Below are 14,193 nucleotides of genomic sequence, written 5' to 3'. Positions count from 1 at the left end.
CGGGACATGAGCGGGCGCTCGCAGCAGTAGTATCCCGACCCGCAGCGCCGCTCCCCGGTCCTCCCTTCACACCCTAGCCGCTGATGTCCCCACAGTATCCGCATGGTGTTACAAAGGTCTGGACATTTGTGTTAAAAATCGCTGATTGGTCGCTGGCGCTGGCCACGACCAATCACCGATCTTGGCGCCACATTTAAACACCGCTGTGCTGATTGGTCGCCGACGCTGGGCGCGACCAATCACCGATTTGGGCGCCACATTTAAATAGAGTCCGCGACCAATCAGCACAGCGGTGTTTAAATGTGGTGCCAAGATCGGTGATTGGTCGCGACCAGCGCCAGCGACCAATCAGCGATTTTTAACACAAATGTCTGGACCTTTGTAACACTATGCGGATTCTGTGGAGACATCAGTGGCTAGGGTGTCAAGGGAGGACCGGGGAGTGGCGCTGCGGGTCGGGATACTTCTGCTGTGAGCGCCCGCTCATGTCTCGGGTTCTCGCAGCGGAAGTATCCGCACAGGCAGCGCCGCTGACATCCATGTGGAAGGGAGGACCGGGGAACGGCACTGACATCCATGCGGCTAGGGTGTGAAGGGAGGACTGGGGAGCGGCGCTGACATACAATTGGTCGCGGCCGCTATTTAAATGTGCCGCACAAATCGGTGATTGGTCGCGGTCTTGGCCCGCGACCAATCACTCATCTTGCCGCAAAAGTTAAACACTACTGTGCTGATTGGTCGCTGGCGCTGCCCGCGACCAATCACCGATTTGGGCGCCACATTTAAATATCGTCCGCGACCAATCACGGATCTTGGCTCCACATTCAAACACCGCTGTGCTGATTGGTCGTGGACGCTATTTAAATGTGGCGCCAAAATCGGTGATTGGTCGCGCCCAGCGTCGGCGACCAATCAGCACAGTGGTGCTTAAATGTGTAGCCAAGATCGGTGATTGGTCGCGGACGATATTGAAATGTGGCACCCAAATTGGTGATTGGTCGCGGGCAGCGTCCGCGACCAATCAGCACAGTAGTGTTTAACTTTTGCGGCAAGATCAGTGATTGGTCGAGGGCCAAGACCGCGACCAATCACCGATTTGTGCGGCACATTTAAATAGCGGCCGCGACCAATTGGATGTCAGCGCCGCTCCCCGGTCCTCCCTTCACACCCTAGCCGCATGGATGTCAGCGCCGCTTCCCGGTCCTCCCTTCCGCATGGATGTCAGCGGCGCTGCCTGTGCGGATACTTCCGCTGCGAGAACCCGGGACATGAGCGGGCGCTCGCAGCAGAAGTATCCCGACCCCGGCGGTCCTTCCGCTGCTACCGGCCGGGAGATGAGCGCCTCGCACCCGTCATCTCCCGGCTGCATCGCCGCTGAGCTCCATCCCGCAGATGAGCCGCTAACGGCCGCCATCTTTTTTCAGAAATCCCGCGGCGCTGATTGGCCGTTGCTGGATCAATGAGCGACGCGGGATTTCCAGGACAGACAGACAGACAGAAAGACAGACAGACAGACGGGATAAGACAATTATATAGTAGATGTGCAGAAATAGTGTGCACTGGTGATTGTCATTCATGCAGCCTTACAGCATTTGTTCAGTACATAGTCTGGATATCTTTGCCAAAATCAAACAGTATTGGATTTTATACTACGCAAATTAAATATATTTATAAAGAGGTCACAGAGCATTGAGATGAATCAATACATAGCCTACCTGAAACCACAAGTGTATTTCTTGATTAACTTATATTGCAAATACTGTGTGCACATACAAGAATTAATATTTGTTTTCTCTTTCTATCATGTATTTTCAGCTGCATGTCCAGTTTTGTGCAGTGGCAATGGGCAGTACTCCAAGGGTACTTGCATCTGCTATAGCGGCTGGAAAGGAGCAGAATGTGATGTGCCTAGCAGTCAGTGCATAGACCCTTCCTGTAGCACCCATGGCTCTTGTATAGAAGGAAACTGTGTATGCTCTGCGGGATTCAAAGGGGACAATTGTGAAGAAGGTACATTTTATATTACATAAATGCTTTGTAACATGCTTAAAGAAAAGGGAGCATCTGTGTAGTCATCTTGGTGAAGACATCCCCTATAACTAGTCCATTAATATTATAATATTATATCTGTGTTCTAGGTCCCGTTACTGGCATACCATGTAAGGAGCGGACAAGTATTCATAGCTCTTTTATGTGATACATATGGTAACTAGTAAAATAATCTTATGTTTTGCAGTTCATTTAAATACATTATATATCAATGAGAGCAGGAGTACAAGGCATGCAGAGGCATCAGTCTTTTAAATGCATAAGGAACCTGCTGCCAAAGATACTCCAAATTATTATAGTATAGGACGATGAATGACTTCTTATAAAGTGTCCTGTATTAAGTAAAAAGCTGGAACCAGGCCACAAATCCTCTGCCACAACATGGTATGGAGAAGCAAGTAGCACAGTGCATTCTACTTATACAGTAGTGGACGTCTAGTCCATGTTCTCTCCACCTTTCACACCCACTTGCGACAATCATCCTATTGTTTGACTAAACTCAGTTTTACACGTTACTATAATATTATGCAGTTTGTAGTATTGATTGCTGCTCAAAAACTAATGAAGCTATGTCATTCACGGGCCTTATCAAAGTACAGAATGGAGGCGAGAACTCTGAGTCAGCTGGATTTTTTACTCAACTTAAGCTTTTTAGTTGGGATATTCATCATACTATGTCGTCCTAACTATTCACCTGAAATGAAAGTGGAATGGAAATCAATAGGATCCATATGATCTGCCGCATAAATACTGTTGCTCTATTAACAAATTTGCAATAGAAAATGAAATGTAACATTTGTCAGATTTTGCACTCTGTTGCAGCAGGGACCTAACTGAAATTGACCAATTTGGTTAACTTAGCGGTGTCGTATTTGCCAGTCTTGTGGTTGAGTCATTTTTCAATGACATTTAACGTCATAAATATAATTCATGGTTCATTGGTGTAGTACAATGTGTACTGCTCTCACAGCTATTCTCTATACCTGTGATGTGATATTTTTTAGCCATTGGGCAGAAATTACATACCCTGAAATATAAAGAAGACCAGAAACCTATTAATAGTTGCATGTTATTCCTTGCTGAAGGCTATGCAGTTTTTACAGTAATAATTCTGATTTTCACTTAATTTTTCCAATGTACTATTTAAACTTTTTAATTTTATCGCTCTACATCGTGGTGATAGTGACATAAAATTTGAAGAGCCTCTTGTGACCATTCTCTTCTACGATGATTTTTAATAGTTCAAGGCATAAAATTTACATGCTGTCGTTAAAAAACAAACCGTGCTTATGAAGATAGCTGGTAAGCATGTCAGTGGCCAAAATTAAGAATGGGCTATGCTGCCGTGACCAAAAAAATCTTTCTTATATCTTAAAGAGAGATGTAGGAAAATGCCATTTTCACATAAGCCCATTTAGACAATTGGAGGAAAAGACGTATAATGCCCATGCGAAACAGGAAAAAGTATTACTTTTTACCCTGTTAGACTGTCGAGTTTGCTATGTGCAATACAATCTTCAAGAAATAAATCTGAATTGCGCCATGTCAGAAGCTTATGTTCTAAACAAGCAAGCCACTGTAGAAAAATATACATATACAGCATAAATATGTCTTACGTAGAGAAAATACAATGTTACACAAATTCGGTACAAGATGAGCAAAACAAAGTATTTGTATAGTTAAGTAAAGATAATGGCAGTACCATTATGTGTGATTGTTTTTCTATTTTTAATGTAATCTCTTGTCTGTCTTCCATTTTAGTGGATTGTATTGATCCAACGTGCTCCAATCATGGAGTGTGTGTGAATAAAGAATGCCTCTGCAGTCCTGGCTGGGGAGGCCAGAACTGTGAATTACCACGGACTCAATGTCCAGATCAGTGCAGTGGTCATGGGACCTACCTCACTGACACAGGTCTGTGTAGCTGTGATCCTAACTGGATGGGGCCTGATTGCTCTGTTGGTAAGAAAACATTTCACAATGGATTTCATTTTTTCTTCACTTTTTACACTAATATGGGGTTCTGACGTCATTAATAATTGCAAGTTGTTCAAAATTTCCCCGCTGAATCATTGTATGAGGGCGACTTGACTTTATAATTATTCTTGATTTTTTTTTTTTGGAACTCCCACCAAACACAAGAACGGTGGTCCTGTATTCCTTGTTTAAGTGGATAGTGTGAACATGCGCACTTTTCCACTATTCATATTCTACGAGATTAACTGAGATTGTCAATTACATTCGCTGGTCCAATACATTTTGAATAAGCAAAAATGACCACAATCTCATTCAAACAGGGAACACAAGACCACCATTTGAGTGGTGAGACTGCCAGCAATAATACATTTATAATGTTGTTAGTGGGCCAATTCTTTGAAGAGACCACAGCTTGGGATGGTGATAGAGTTTCTGAAATATTAAAATGCTTGCCAGGTTTTAACTTGGTCATCCAACATAGCATCTAATATGATTAAAAAGCTTTTTGAATCCAGCAAAGTGAATTAAAAGCAAAAAAAAATTCTTCAATGTGGCGTCATTAAAATAGTAGCTTGCACATAGAAAAAATTCCTAATTTCACATATTGACTGCATCTGTTACATAGTTTTCTATAGGACATACCATATTTTGCAGATTATAAGACTCACTGGTTTATAAGATGCACCCCAAATTTTTGGGAGGAGAATAGGAAAACATTTTTTTTTATGAACCGGTGCGTGTTATAATCAACTTACCTTGGGGGGGCGGAGGCGTTGGTGGACCGGAGTCCCAGGTGGCAGAGTCGAGGCAGGACGGGGTGTTCGGAGGCAGGAGTCGGGAGATCGCTGCTGCCGGAAGCTTCTGCCTTCCGGCAGAGGCAGGAGTCAGTAGATGGTTGCGGCAACCCATGCTGCAGGTCCCATGCTTGTAGTAGGAGGTGTTCGGTGATGCATAGGCTCTGCTGACATTTTGTAAAAGCCGGAGCCCCACACCTTCCATACTCTTCTATGCAGTGGAGTCTGGGAAAATGGCCGCCGGAGGCGACGCATGTGCAACTGAGAACTCGATAGCCGATATCTCGATGCCGAGATCTCAATATGAGCATGCACCGCCCCCGGTGGCCATTTTCTCAGAGTCAATCACAAAGAGTATGGAAGGTGCGGGGCTCCGACTTTTACAAAATATAGGCAGAGCATGGGGCCCGCAGCCATCTCCCGACTCCTGCCTCTGCCAGAAGGCAGAAGCTTCCAGCAGCAGTGATCTCCCGACTCCTGCCTCCGAACACCCCGTCCTGCCTCGACCCTGACACCTTGGACCTCGTGGACCCATGGTAAGCTGATTATAACATACACTGGTTTTAAAAAAAACATTTTATTCCTATTCTCCTCCCCAAAATTTGGGGTGCATCTTATAAACCGGTGCTTCTTATAATCTGCAAAATATGGTATGTCCTATAGAATACCACATAACAGGTGCTGTCAATATGTGAAAATTGGGAAGCTTCTATGCTTCTACTACAAGCATGGGGCCCGCAGCAAATTATTTTAATGAAGTCACAATAAAGAATTTTTTGCTTTTATTTTGCTTTGCTGGATTGAAAAACTTTTTTATCACTTTGAACAAAGCTGTTTGATACCTCATAAGCTTTATCCGTGCACAGTGGAGTGGATTGCCCAGGAACCAGACTGATAAACATGTACAGTCATGGCCAAAAGTATTGAGAATGAGACAAATAGTAATTTTTCCAAAGTTTACTGCTTCATTTTTTGCAATGGCAATTTGCATATACTCCTGAATGTCAAAGAGTGATCAGCTTAACAGTGATTACTGTACTTGCAAAGTCAATATTTGCCCAGAAAATGAACTTTAACCCCCAAAACACATTTCAACATCATTGCCGTCCTGCCTTAAAAGGAGTAGCTAACATCGTTTTAGTGATTGATCCTTTTACACAGGTGTGGGTGTTGATGAGGACCGGGCTGGCGATCAATCAGTCATGATTAAGTAAGAATGACATCACTGGACACTTTAAAAGGAGGCTGGTTCTTGGTATCATTGTTTCTCTTCAGTTAATCATGGTTATCTCTAAAGAAACACGTGCAGCCATCATTGCACTGCACAAAAATGGCCTAACAGGGAAGAGTATCGCAGCTACAAAGATTGCACCTCAGTCAATAATCTATCGCATCATCAAGAACTTCAAGGAGAGAGCTTCCATTGTTGTCAAAAAGGCTCCAGGGTGCCCAAGAAAGACAAGCAAGCGCCAGGACCGTATCTTAAAACTGTTTCAGCTGCGGGATCGGACTATCAGCAGTGCCGAGCTTGCTCAGGAATGGCAGCAGGCTGGTGTGAGTGCTTCTGCACGCACTGTGAGGCGGAGACTCTTTGAGCAAGGGCTGGTTTCAAGGAGGGCAGCAAAGAAGCCACTTCTCTCCAGAAAAAACATCAGGGACCGACTGATATTCTGCAAAAGGTACAGTGAGTAGACTGCTGAGGACTGGGGCAAAGTCATTTTCTCTGATGAATCCCCTTTTCGATTGTTTGGGACATCTGGAAAACAGCTTATTCGGAGAAGAAGAGGTGAGCGCTACCACCAGTCTTGTCTCATGCCAACTGTAAAGCATCCTGAAACCATTCATGTGTGGGGTGGCTTCTCAGCCAAGGGAATCGGCTCACTCACAGTCTTGCCTAAAAACACAGCCATGAATAAAGAATGGTACCAGAATGTCCTCCAAGAGCAACTTCTCCCAACCGTCCAAGAGCAGTTTGGCGCCTAACAATGCCTTTTCCAGCATGATGGAGCACCTTGCCATAAAGCAAAGGTGATAACTAAATGGCTCATGGAACAAAACATAGAGATTTTGGGTCCATGGCCTGGAAACTCCCCAGATCTTAATCCCATTGAGAACTTGTGGTCAATCATCAAGAGACGGGTGGACAAACAAAAACCAACAAATTCTGGCAAAATGCAAGCATTGATTATGCAAGAATGGACTGCTATCAGTCAGGATTTGGTCCAAAAGTTGATTGAGAGCATGCCAGGGAGAATTACAGAGGTCTTAAAGAAGAAGGGGCAATACTGCAAATATTGACTTGCTGCATTAACTCATTCTAACTGTCAATATAACCTATTGGTACTCATAATATGATTGCAATTATATTTCTGTATGTGATATAAACATCAGACAAACACTAATGAAAACCAGAGGCCAGCAGATCATGTGAAAATATAATTTTGGTGTCATTCTCAAAACTTTTGGCCATGACTGTATATATTGGGTGGAGAGAGCTGTATCCACAAACTTTCTTATATGGCATCTAATACTTCTTCTTAATTTGCACATCAGGATTTTAGGCATTTTCGTTTCCCAATGATATTCATTAGAAAAAGTTTCTGATCAATTCTAAGTGTACTAAGTGTAATCCTGTTTTATACAATGGGGTATCGAGCAGTCCTTAAAATCAAAACTGTTGAGATAGGAATAAAAGAGTCCCAAAATAGTTAATAAATCTAGTACTCACCATGTACTCCACTTGTATTGGTGCGATTTGGGACAGAATTCTGGTATATTTTTCATCATAAATTTACATCATTGCGTTCCTTATTATAATAGATACTTGCAAATTTAAAATGTTAATAAATAATTCAGGACAATCCAGTATTACATTTTAGAATACTAATCATACATATGAATACAGTGGAATACTTCTTATAGTATATTTTCATTATACATTAGCTAATTGTTGAGGATTTCCTGGTTAATATTTAGCTTTAGAATCTTTTTGAGCCTAAGCGATAGAATAGGCCATTGATTCCATTATATGTATAGTTAGCAGAAACAGAAGTCATAGAGACTTTTATAACCCACTGCGGGTTCTGATAGGAAAAGCTGACCTGCAAAAATGCTTACCAAGTAGCTCCCCTGCAGATAGATGGATAACATTCTAATGTACTTGTGGAAATAAATCCATATGTGCTCCATAAAGGCTGCAATTCAGGAAAATCCATTCCAAATTCTAGCTGCATACATTTCTTCATGAAATATGCCTCTTTCACACACTGAATACCCAATGAAAGTCCCTGCATTAACATTATATATATATATATATATATATGTGTACAGTACAGACCAAAAGTTTGGACACACATTCTCATTTAAAGTTTTTTCTGTATTTTTATGACTATGAAAATTGTACATTCACACTGAAGGCATCAAAACTGTGAATTAACACATGTGGAATTATATACTTAACAAAAAAGTGTGAAACAACTGAAAATATGTCTTATATTCTAGGTTCTTCAAAGTAGCCACCTTTTGCTTTGATGACTGCTTTGCACACTCTTGGCATCCTCTTGATGAGCTTCAAGAGGTAGTCACTGGAAATGGTTTTCACTTCACATGTGTGCCCTGTCAGGTTTAATAAGTGGGATTTCTTGCCTTATGGGGTTGGGACCATTAGTTGTGTTGTGCAGAAGTCTGGTGGATACACAGCTGATAGTCCTACTGAATAGACTGTTACAATTTGTATTATGGCAAGAAAAAAGCAACTAAGTAAAGAAAAACGAGTGGCCATCATCACTTTAAGAAATGAAGGTCGGTCAGTCCGAAAAATTGGGAAAACTTTGAAAGTGTCCCCAAGTGCAGTTGCAAAAACGATCAAGCGCTACAAAGAAACTGGCTCACATGAGGAACGCCCCAGGAAAGGAAGACCAAGAGTCACCTCTGCTTCTGAGGATAAGTTTATCCGAGTCACCAGCCTCAGAAATCGCAGGTTAACAGCAGCTCAGATTAGAGACCATGTCAAGGCCACACAGAGTTCTAGCAGAAGACACATCTCTTCAACAACTGTTAAGAGGAGACTTTGTGCAGCAGGCCTTCATGGTAAAATAGCTGCTAGGAAACCACTGCTAAGGACAGGTAGCAAGCAGAAGAGACTTGTTTGGGCTAAAGAACACAAGGAATGGACATTAGACCAGTGGAAATCTGTGCTTTGGTCTGATGAGTCCAAATTTGAGATCTTTGGTTCCAACCACCGTGTCTTTGTGCGACGCAGAAAATGTGAACGGATGGACTCTACATGCCTGGATCCCACCATGAAGTATGGAGGAGGAGGTGTGATGGTGGAGGGTGCTTTGCTGGTGACACTGTTGGGGATTTATTCAAAATTGAAGGCATACTGAACCAGCCTGGCTACCACAGCATCTTGCAGCGGCATGCTATTCCATCCTGTTTGCGTTTAGTTGGACCATCATTTATTTTTCAACAGGACAATGACCCCAAACACACCTCCAGGCTGTGTAAGGGCTATTTGACCAAGAAGGAGAGTGATGGGGTGCTACGCCAGATGACCTGGCCTCCACAGTCACCAGACCTGAACCCAATCGAGATGGTTTGGGGTGAGCTGGACCGCAGAGTGAAGGCAAAAGGGCCAACAAGTGCTAAGCATCTCTGGGAACTCCTTCAAGATTGTTGGATGACCATTTACGGTGACTACCTCTTGAAGCTCATCAAGAGAATGCCAAGAGTGTGCAAAGCAGTCAGTATAGAGATCAGTATGTAGCCACAGCAGACAGCAGAGAGCAGAGACTCGGGCATCATGTAGATAACATATCCAAGAGGTCACAAGTGCATTGGTGCAAGAAAGTCCATAAAACAATCCACCATCAGACAAAAACCAGAAGCCCTCTTTGCTGACTTTACTCTTAAGGACGAAGATCGAGGTCAACCTTCAATCGTTTGACGAACATGTTCCCCATATTAAGGTCAAGGCTCAAACACATAAAGAAGTAAGGCCAGCATGTAGAAACAGCAAAGGGTCCACCTCTACAAAGAGGACCACCAGAGATCCCCTTGCTGCCCAAAGTCCTAATGATACACCCCCCCCCCTCACTGGAGACCCTCAGAGATTGCCTGTCACAGCTGGAGAGGGACTTCACACTTTTTAAGGAACAACTCCAAAGAAAAACAAATGACCACACAGATGCAGAGACAACCAGAATGAAGTGTGTACTGGACTCAGTTGTGCAGGAAATCAAACATGAACTACATGAAGTGCCGCAAGAAAATGCAAAACTAAGAGGAGAGATCACAAAGCTAAAGAGCCAGATGTCACCCCTAACTTAATAGGGGGAACCAGGGAAAAAGAGCGATGCAGATAAAATGAGAGTCAGCAGCCACAACACCAATAACTTAAATAACTGTCTAAATATCGAGAGTAAAGCAGAAAATAACCCAGAAATGCAGGGTGGGCCAGAGCCCAAAATTATAAAAACCCCAAGCCTATAACGACAGCAGGCCACCACAATACGACAGAGCAGCAAGCAGAATGCAAACAAAAGACCACACGGAAGCAGCCAGTCTCCACGTCCAGATATAGTCCTGATTATAGACTCCAACAGAAAATATCTTAACACAAGACGACTCTTCCCAGGTAAAAGGGTTTCCAAAATTCGCTGCTCAACCATAGAACAAGCAACAGCCATAATCAATAATCCATATTTCACTGACCCAAACCACATCATAATACATACAGGCACCAACAACCTCCAGGACTAACACCAGCAAGTAGCAGGACAATTGTGCCAGCTAGCAAAGACCACGTGACAGAAGTTCGCTGGCTGTAAGTTCATCCTTTCTTCTCTGCTGCCAAGAAAAGATGTTCCCCAACACATCACCCAAGACGTCAACAGAGAGCTAGAAGCCAAGATCCCCTCAACGCCAGACATCACTCTGGCACAACATCCCACCATAAACCTCGATCACTTGTATGATGATAAACATCTCAACAGCCTAGGAGTCAGCCTTCTTGCCAAAGAACTGAAAGACATAGTGCTCAACAGTCCCAGGACATGATATCCTCATGAACCAAAAACCTGTGGAAAGAGCACTGCCAACAAATCAACCTAAAACTGAATATACTCAACAAACTGGAACCTGTACCCAAAATTAGGCCATGAGAGACACAAGCCGTGGAAAACACCACCCATCACACACAGAGTAAAGCAGAACAGTGACATGGAGGAGATAAAGACCATGCTCAGCTCTCTGTGCAAAAAACTCATGCGAGTGGACCAATTGTCTATAACATGGTCACCAGTCAACAACCCAAATTGTCCTATGCAGGGCAGCTCATTACAAGGTATATACCCATATAATGCCACCTCTAATCATTAGTAGCTGGAACATCCAGGGCCTGAATACCTCCGTTTTTGGATGTAAAACAGACGACTAAGAATACAGTCAAAGATTGAAAAACATTAATATACAGTCTGTGACAACCCAGTGCACACCAAGAGGAACAGCTATGATGGCACAGTCAATAAAAGTGGCAGAACACTGCTGAACCTATGCCGAAGCCTCGGACACCATATCCTTAACGGCCGCATCAAGGGAGACTCGTTGGGAAGACACATCCTAAACTCCCATGTAGGCAGCAGCGTGATAGACTATGCCATTACAGATATAGACCCTACAAGCATTGGCAAATTTTATAGTCACCCCACAAACATATCTGTCAGGCCACAACCAACTGCTCCTATACATCAAATCCACAAATAAATCACCCTCACAAACTCCACAGCAGATCAGCTGCTTTAGCTTGCCTCCTTCCTTCAAATGGTCCAAGATGTCGGCCCCAAAATATACAGATGCCATCAACAGACCAGAGATCAAGGATAATCTCCAACGCTTTCATAATAACGTGTATGAGCTTAACCCAGAAGGAGTACACTTACCTTACTAGGACCTTAACGATATACTCTATGCTAAGGCAGAAATGTCCGACCTGAAAAGATGCAGCAACAAGAGGCTGAGTAAGCAAAATCCCAACAACTGGTTTGACAAGGAATATAAAACTACAAGTAAGGCCCGAAGAACGGCCTCAAATAAAAAACAAAGAAACCCAAACCCCCCCACTCTGAGAGAAGCCTACCACACCATACAACGAAATTACAAATCCATCCTCAAAATAAAGAGCAAAACCACATTTCCACCAAACTCCTCCAACTTCAAGATGCCCTCGAAGACAACAGCTTGTGGGAACAATGGAACTGGAGCCAAGGAGTCATAACCCCGATACACAAAAACGGGGACAAGTATGACCCCGCAAACTACCTTGGGAATATGTGTCAGCAGTAACCTGGGGAAACTCTTCAACTGCGTCCTGAATAAGAGGATCCTCACCTTCCTCAGCCAACACAATGTCCTCAGCAAAAGCCAAGAAGGCTTTGTGCCAAACCACCGCAACACAGACCACATCTACACCCTGCACAGCCTCATCAAGAAACACGTGCTTGTGGACTTCAAGAAGGCATTCAACTCAGTGTGGCACCCAAGACTATTCCTAAAACTGCTGAGAAGCGGAATGGGAGGCAAAACATATGATGTAATCCGAAGCTCCTACACTGAGAACAGCTGCAGCGTGAGGGTAAATGGAAGGAGGATGGCTTATTTCCAACAGAGCCCAGGAATGAGACAGGGCTGCAACATCAGTCCAATGTGCTTCAACATTTACATCAATGAGCTGGTGGTAGATCTGGAGTCCTCCTCAGCACCAGGACTCACTCTCTTTGACACAGAAGTGAAATTTCTGCTGTATGCTGATGACCTTGTGCTGTTATCACCAACTGAAAAAAGGCCTCCAAGATCTTCTGAAAATCTTAGAGACCTTCAGCACCACATGGGCACTGTGAATCAACCAGAAGAAAACAAATATCATGATGTTCCAGAAAGGAAAGCAGAAACCAGCAGGCCACCCCCTTTTTCATAATAGACAGCTGTCCACTTATGGAAACCAACAAGTACACCTACCTTGGCCTAGAACTCAGCCAATCAGAGAGCTTTAAGCAAGCCATACAGTTGCTGAAAGACAAGGCGTGCAAAGCCTTCTATGCCATCAGAAGACATTTGTACCAGCTCAAGGCACCTGTAATAGTCTGGTTAAAAATCTTTGATACCATCATTGCCCCAATCCTTCTGTACAGCAGCAAAGTCTAGGGTCCAGTCTCATACCCAAACTGGTCAAAGTGGGATGCTGGACCAACAGAAATATTCCACCTAGAATTCTGCAAACACCTCCTCCAATTCCATCAGAGCACATCAAAAAGCGCCTGCCGAGCAGAGGTAGGCAGATTCCCGCTCCACCTTTCTATCTAGAACAAGGCGCTATCATTCAAGGCTCATCCACAAAGTAGTAGTCACAGCTCCTACCATCACAAAGCTTTGCCACACCAGGAAGCCCTAGGAGAATGAAGCCCTCTAACACAAATCACCCCAAACCAGCCTGACCAAGCCACCAACCTGCATGGCCTGACAAAAGGGGAAATCTGAAAGATGGTACACAAAGGCAAAGAGGAATATCTAAGCGTCTGGAGGAACGACATTACTATCTATCTATAGATAGATATACAGCTCTGGCAAAAATTAAGAGACCACTGCAAAATTTTCATTTTCTCTGATTTTTCTCTTTATAGGTATATTTTTGAGTAAAATGTACATTGTTGTTTTTTATTCTATAAACTACTAACAACATGTCTCCGAAATTCAAAGTTAAAAATTTTGTATTTATTTGCAGCAAATAATAAAGCGTCAAAATACTAAAAAAGAAACAGTGCTTTCAGACCTCAAATTACTCATGTTTTAACTCAGGAACAGTTCAGAAATCAATATTTGGTGGACTAACCATGATTTTTAATCACAGCTTTCATGCGTCTTGGCTTGCTTTCCAATAGAAAACTGTTCAGTGGTCTCTTAATTTTTGCCAGAGCTGTATATGGGATTGATAGATAAATAGATAGATATGAGATAAATATGGGAAAGATAGATAGATAGATAGATAGACATCAAAAAATTGAAGACAGCACTCCTATGGAAATTCAAGTGATTTATTAGCTCAAAAGAGCTCCTTTGAGCTAATAAATCACTTACATTTCCATAGGAGTGCTGTCTTCAATTTTTTGATGTCTATCTATTGGTTTGGTCTATGCCAGGAGGACGTGCACCCGCTTGAAGTTAGTGTGTTTGCTGGTGCTGTTTGGATTTTATTTTTTCTAGATAGATAGATAGATAGATATGGGATAGATAGATAGATAGATAGATAGATAGATAGATAGATAGATAGATATGGGATAGATAGAAAGATAGATAGATAGATAGATAGATAGATAGA

General features: G+C 43.0%; 1 protein-coding gene across 11 annotated transcripts in view; it reads left to right on the top strand.

Moving 5' to 3' along the window:
- The window catches only part of TENM2 (teneurin transmembrane protein 2), a 2,544,132-nt gene that overhangs the window by 1,823,405 nt on the left and 706,534 nt on the right, over positions 1-14,193 (top strand). For all 11 annotated transcript variants that reach the window (XM_073651122.1, XM_073651120.1, XM_073651119.1 and 8 more), the window contains 2 exons: positions 1,816-2,010; positions 3,811-4,011. In XM_073651122.1, coding sequence (XP_073507223.1) covers positions 1,816-2,010; positions 3,811-4,011 — 396 coding nt within the window. The remainder of the gene's footprint in view (positions 1-1,815; positions 2,011-3,810; positions 4,012-14,193) is intronic.

Source organism: Phyllobates terribilis, unplaced genomic scaffold (genome assembly GCF_046119375.1).
Source record: "Phyllobates terribilis strain yellow unplaced genomic scaffold, ASM4611937v1 Scaffold_11__3_contigs__length_659146591, whole genome shotgun sequence".
Lineage (NCBI taxonomy): Eukaryota > Metazoa > Chordata > Amphibia > Anura > Dendrobatidae > Phyllobates > Phyllobates terribilis.
This window is presented reverse-complemented; position numbering and strand designations above follow the sequence as displayed.